We start from the raw sequence: 6,117 nt of genomic DNA on the forward strand, positions 1-6,117 counted from the left end.
TAATATGCAGCCCTGTCTCACTCCCTTCCTAATTGCACTCTCTCCCGCGGTGATGTTCTCAATTCTTACGACAGCTGTGCTGTCTTTGTATAGATTTTTGATTAAGTGTATGAGATGTGTCGGGACGCCCATTTCTTTGAGGATGGGCCACAGTAGGCACCATCTGGCATTATCAAAAGCCTTCTCGTAATCTACAAAACAGACGAACATAGGGATGTAGTACTCTCTTGCCTTTTCTATCAGCTGTCGTAGATTCAGTATCTGTTCTCGTGTACCTCGGCCACTGACGAAACCAGCTTGTTCCGGGGCTATCTGTCGGTTAGTGTATGGCTGTAATCGACTGTGTATGATCTGCAGAAGAATTTTGCTTGCATGTGATATCAGTGCTATTAATCGGTAGTTCTCACATTTGTTGGCTGGACCCTTTTTGTGTATAGGGATCACTATAGAGGTGGTCCAGTCTTTGGGCCAGGTCGCGGTAGTCCATACTTTTTGAAGAATGCAGTGTATAGCTCTCGTTCCCACTGGTCCCATTGCTTTGAAGATCTCCGCTGTTATCTGATCTACTCCGGTGGCCTTATTGTTAGCAAGCTTTCGTATGGCTCTTTCCGTCTCTTCCAGCAGAATATGTGGTTCCTGTTCATATTTCTCTAGGCAATCAGTCACTGCGTCCTCTTCCTCTCTATACAGCCTCTCACAGTACCTTCTCCATACCTCCATTATGTCTCCGATATCCGTGATTGATGTACCGTTTTCATCATAGATGGTTCACGTGCGTGGTTTGAATTTTCGTGTGATTAGTTTGATTTTGTGGAATACATCCCCAGGTTGAAGACGGTCTGCATGGAGTTGGATGTCTGCGCAAATCCCATTCAATAGGTTGTTTTTGTCCTTCCTACAGTTTTTTTGAATGTCAGATGATATCTTTTTATATTTATCCACTGCTTCGGTACTATTTAGGCCGGCGGCTAGCAATTTCCTTCTTTCTTCTATCAGCCTGTAGGTGCTGTCAGATATCCACTCGCGTTTCCTTGGGCTCTCTTTTGGTTTTTGCGTGCCAGTTACTGTTGTTTTGATCGCTGTTTTGAGCCGTTCCCACAGATCATCAGGGTTGTCCAATTCTTCTATGTCGTCTCGCTCTATTTCCTTTTTTAGCCCATTTTGGAAGGCTTGTTTGTCGGTAATTGGTGGTAACTTGCTTTTGGTTGTTGTTTTTCTGCAGCTCCTCATCCTCGTCCTAAACTTGAAAGTCAGCAGCCTATGATCCGTACCGCAGTCCGCTCCAGGTAGTGTCTTCGCTGAGAGAACGGCCGATTTCCAGCGACTTTTGATCAAAATGTAATCAATTTGGTTCTTGGTGCGATTATCCGGCGAGGTCCACGTGTATTGTTTCCTTATGTGCTGTTTGAACATTGTATTTGCAATCGCGAGGTTGTTATCAATACAGAACTGGATGAGCCTGGAACCTCTGTCGTTCCGTATTCCTATGCCGTATCTCCCCAGCACATCGCGGATGTGATTATCGCCGTCAGTGCGTCCCACCTTAGCGTTCCAGTCTCCCATGATTATGGTGACTTCTCTATTGGGTATTTTCTCAATAATCCTTTGTAGAGAGCTGTAGAAGTTATCCATGTCTTCCTCATCTGCCTCAGAGGTGGGTGCATAGACTTGGATAATATTTAGTGTGCACGGTTTCGCCTTGAGGCGTATTGATATTATACGGTCACTGACGGTTTCATAGCCGAGGACCGCCCTAGCCAGTGTGCCGTGCACCATAAAGGCCACCCCGTTGCGGCTTGCGTCATCGGGTCCAGAGAAGTATATTGCAAAGTTGTTGCTCCTAAAGTGACCTCTTCCGCGCCAATGTGTTTCCGAGATTCCTGCTATCTTCACCCTGTTTCTTTCGAGTTCTTTCTTCAGTATATCCAGTTTTCCCGTCTGCAGCAGTCCCCGAACGTTCCAGGTCGCCAGGCGAGACTCCGCTCGGCCGTTGAGTTTACTGTCATCGCACACACCCACACACAAGATTAAATCCGACTAAGTAACCACCACATGGTACATCTTGAGTAATGCTGATGCTGGCGGTAGTGTAACTTTCAAGCCGCACAACTCGGAAAGTAGTCAACGAAAATAAACATTCTTATAGTGTTTTGGAAAGGTCTTGACATCAGCTATTAGATTCTGGAATCAAAAATAGGGTGTTCCATTTAAAAAATTTAATGTGATTTAGATCTGACCTTGGCGACGCCATCCAAGGTCAAACTGATAAGATCATTGAATAGATCTTTTGAAACCCTACAACTTTCGTCTGAACATATTTTTAATTGGTCCTAATCGGCGAAGAGAAAAGGGGTGTACGGGTGGTCTGAAACACCCTGTATATATATATATATATATATATATATATATATATATATATATATATATATATATATATATAAGCAAGCGAAGTAAGAAAACTAACTCTTTAGAGAAAGGGAGTTTTTAAAGAATTATTAAGCAAGCCCCAAAGCAAGAGGAGTTTGCGAACGAGGTTGCAGCTGTATCGTCAAATCAATTACATAGCCGTAGTTACCTAAGAAAGCAGCTGATGACAAATGGGCATCACATCTGTCATATATAAGACAGAAGCGTATCTGTTGTTTAGGAGACTGGGGACGCGTAGTCCGAAAAATCCACGTGCAAAGAGTATCATCTCGAAGAATGCTTCCGCAATTTCGAATAGCAAGCAACACCATGTGCATTGTTTTATACAGATTTAAACTCAGTAATGCTCGCCTGGCCAAAACGCGCAAAAGAAGCAATCCAACTACCAACAGAAGGATAATGGGCGGGTAACCGTCATCAGAGCAATGTAAAACTAGAGCTAAAGAATAAATATAACGAAGACTTCCGCTTCTGGTTGATTAGGTGTGAGTTGACAGCGTGGTTGAGTGAAGGTGCGAAGTGCGATTGTGAGAGGTGGAGTAGAGTGGTGAGAGTGAGTGTGTGAGAGGAGCTAGAGGGGGGTGGACGAGTGAAGGGGTTAAGGTAATAGGGAAGGAAGGAAAATCGGGCGATAGTGAGGTTAGGAGTTAAGTTAGGAGTTAGGTAAGAAGGAAGTGAGACAGAGAGTCTAGGGAATTTATCGAGTAGATGCTTTGGGCATAGAGTATAGAGAATGGAGAGAGTGGATAACGCGGTAAATAAGGAGCGTGACAAAGCACAGATCGTGAAGTGTGCGATGGAAAACATAAAGGGAAGAGCGAGAAGAGAGAGATTGGGGAGCGCTGGGGATATAGAGGAGCATATGAAGAGGAAAAGAGAGTGGCTAGGTAGAGACTCATTAGGAGACAAGGAGGAAGCAGAGATATTTAAAAGGAGTAATCAGACGGTCAGATCACCGCAAGGGGGAGGGGGGTTAGAGAAAAAAATAAAGAGTTATTTGCCAATTTGAGAGAGGAATTAAAGTTAGAGGTGAAAGAAGGTTTGTAGGGGGTGAAGGAGCAAATAAGGAGGACAGGGGAAGGGCAGAAGGAAACGCTAAAAAAGAAAGTGAAGAAGATGAGAGAGGAATTGAGGGTCAGAGAGGAAAGGTGGAGGAAAGAAAGAGGGGAATTGGTAGAAAAAATTGGGAAGTTAGAAAAAGAGTTAGAGGATGTTAAGGAAGGAAATTTGGAGAGAGGGGCGGAGTGGGATAGGAAAAATGAGGAAAGAAGGAGAAAGGGGAGGGGTGGGGAGGCGGAGGGAGAAGAATAGAAAAAAAGAGTAAAGAAGCTAAAGAGAAGATGGGAGAGTAAAGAGAGAGAGAGAGAGAGCAGGAGAAGGAACGTGGTAGTAAAAGGTTGGAAAGAAGAGAGGGGGGAGACAAAAGGTGAATTAGAGGAGTTGTTTAGTGGGCTAGGATTAAGAAGCAAGGCTAAGGTGGAGGGGATAAAAAGAATAGAAGAGGGCAGGAGAAAAGGTGGATATATGTTAGTAGTGACAGTAGAGAAAGAAGAAATGAAGAGGGAGATTTTGGAAAATAAATGGAAAATAAAGGGGGGAAGGGGAATTTGGATAGAGGAAGACCTGACATGGGAAGAAAGAAGAACGAGATGGAGGCTGAGAAGGATAGCAGTTAGTGAGGAATTAAAAGGAAAGATAGTAAAAGTGGGTAAGGGGGGGATTTGGATAGAGGAGATATAGTGGAGACGGAATAAAGAGAAAGAGGAATTGAGGGATGGGAGAGGGAGAAAATGGGATGGGGATAAGGAAAGGGGAAGGGGGTTAAGCGGGGGGGAAGGAGGAAAAAGTGAGGAGGAGGGAAGACAAAGGCAGGGAGAATAATTGGGGGGGGGAAAGGGGAGTTGCGGGGACAGATAGAGAGAACACGGGGATAAAAAAGGGGAGAGGGGAGAGGGGAAGAGAGGAGAGAGAAGTAAAGGGTGAAGGGAGAGGGGAAACGGGAAGTAGGACGTAGGGAGGAAGGGATGTAGGAGTCAGTATAGCCTTTTGGAATGTAGCAGGTCTGAGGAATAAGGATGAGGAGTTTTGGAAAGGAGTGGAAAGGTGGGAAGTGATGGTATTGATAGAAACATGGATAGAGGAAAAGGGATGGAAATATATTGAAGGGAAGTTACCGAAAGGATATGAGTGGAAGGTACAGTGGGCAAAGAGGAAGAATAAGAAAGGAAGAGCTATAGGGGGTATGATGCTAGGAATTAGGAGGGAGTTGGTGGAAGGAGTAAAGATGATCGAGGGGAAAGAGAGGGGAACATAAAGGGGGAGTTTAAGTATGGGAGGGGGCGATTAAGAGTAGTAGGAGTGTATGCAAATCAGGATTTGGAAGAGAAGTTAGAAGGCCTGAGAGGACGGACGGAGAAAAAAGAGGAAGGGATAAGAACAATATGTGGGGGGAATTTTAATGCTAGGACCGGGGAGAAGGGAGGGAAACTAAATGAAGACGAATGGGGATAGGAGGAGAAAGGAAGGAAGTCAATAAATAAGAAGGTGAATAAAAAGGGAAGAAAGTTGATAGAGTTTATAAGAGAGAAGGGATGGTGGATTCTAAACGGGGGAATAAGCGGGGTTGAGGAGGATAACTGGACACATTCAGGAGGTAGAGGAGAATCAGTAATTGATGTTATTTTAATAAATGAAGGTGTGGAGGAGGAGATTGAAAGCTTAAAGGTAGGGGATCAAATAGATTCGGATCATCATCCAGTGATAGTAAGATTAAAAAAAGAAGGAAAGAAAAAACAGAAAGGAAGGAAGTGCAAGTTAGGGCATAGAGGAAGATGGGATAAAAAGGGTAGAGAGCGGTTCAGGAGGAAGTTGGGAAGGGTAGAGGTAAAAGAAGAAGGGGTGCAAGAAGGAATAAAAGACGTAGGAAGGAGAATAAGAGAGACGTTAGAAAGAATGGAGGAGGAGAGAAGAATGGTGGAGAGAAGAGGGAGAGGTTGGTGGAATGAGGAGTGCAGGGAGAAGAAGAGAAAGGTTAGAAGGACACTAAGAGAGTGGAGAAAGGGGCGGAGAGAAGGGCAGGAGTATAGGAAAGAAAGGAGGGAATATAAGGAGATATGCGAGGAAAAGAAAAGGGAGGAGAACAGGAGATGGGAAAGAAAGGCGGAAGAGGCAACATCGGTGGGGCAAGTGTGGAGGATAGTAAATAGAGAAAGGAAGAAATGGAAGGGGATAGACAGAGAGATAAAAATGAAGAAATGGGAAGAATACTTTAAGAGACTGATGGGTGGAACAGAGAGTAGGGTGATGGGGGGGGATGGGAAGAGAGGTGAGGTTGGAGGGAGAGAGCGAGTTGGATAGAGGGGAAATAGTTAGAATTTTGATAAAACTAAAGGAGGGAAAAGCGATAGGGATGGATGGGATACCGGGAGAGGCTTGGAAGTATGGAGAAGAGGAGATAGACGAATGGATTTGGAAGATGTGGAGGGGTATAGGATGGCCGAAGGATTGGAATGAACGGGTGTTAGTGCCAATATTGAAGAGGGAGAAGGGTAAAGTAGTGGGGGACTATAGGGGGGTGACGATCATGCCGACGATGTATAAGATTTATACAGCGGCATTGGCGGAAAGACTAAGGGAGGAAGTGGAGGGAAAAGAGTTGATCCCACCGAATCAGACGGGGTTCAGAAAGGG

The 6,117-nt window shown here is 44.7% G+C and overlaps 1 protein-coding gene across 1 annotated transcript; it reads right to left on the bottom strand.

The window, feature by feature from the left end:
- Positions 1-768: 768 nt before the first annotated feature.
- LOC120359361 (craniofacial development protein 2-like) lies at positions 769-1,776 on the bottom strand. Its single transcript, XM_039456510.1, has one exon. It carries the CDS (start codon positions 1,774-1,776, stop codon positions 769-771), a length of 1,008 nt encoding a protein of 335 aa, XP_039312444.1.
- Between the last annotated feature and the right edge of the window lie 4,341 nt (positions 1,777-6,117).

Source organism: Solenopsis invicta, chromosome 13 (genome assembly GCF_016802725.1).
Source record: "Solenopsis invicta isolate M01_SB chromosome 13, UNIL_Sinv_3.0, whole genome shotgun sequence".
Taxonomy (NCBI): Eukaryota; Metazoa; Arthropoda; class Insecta; order Hymenoptera; family Formicidae; genus Solenopsis; species Solenopsis invicta.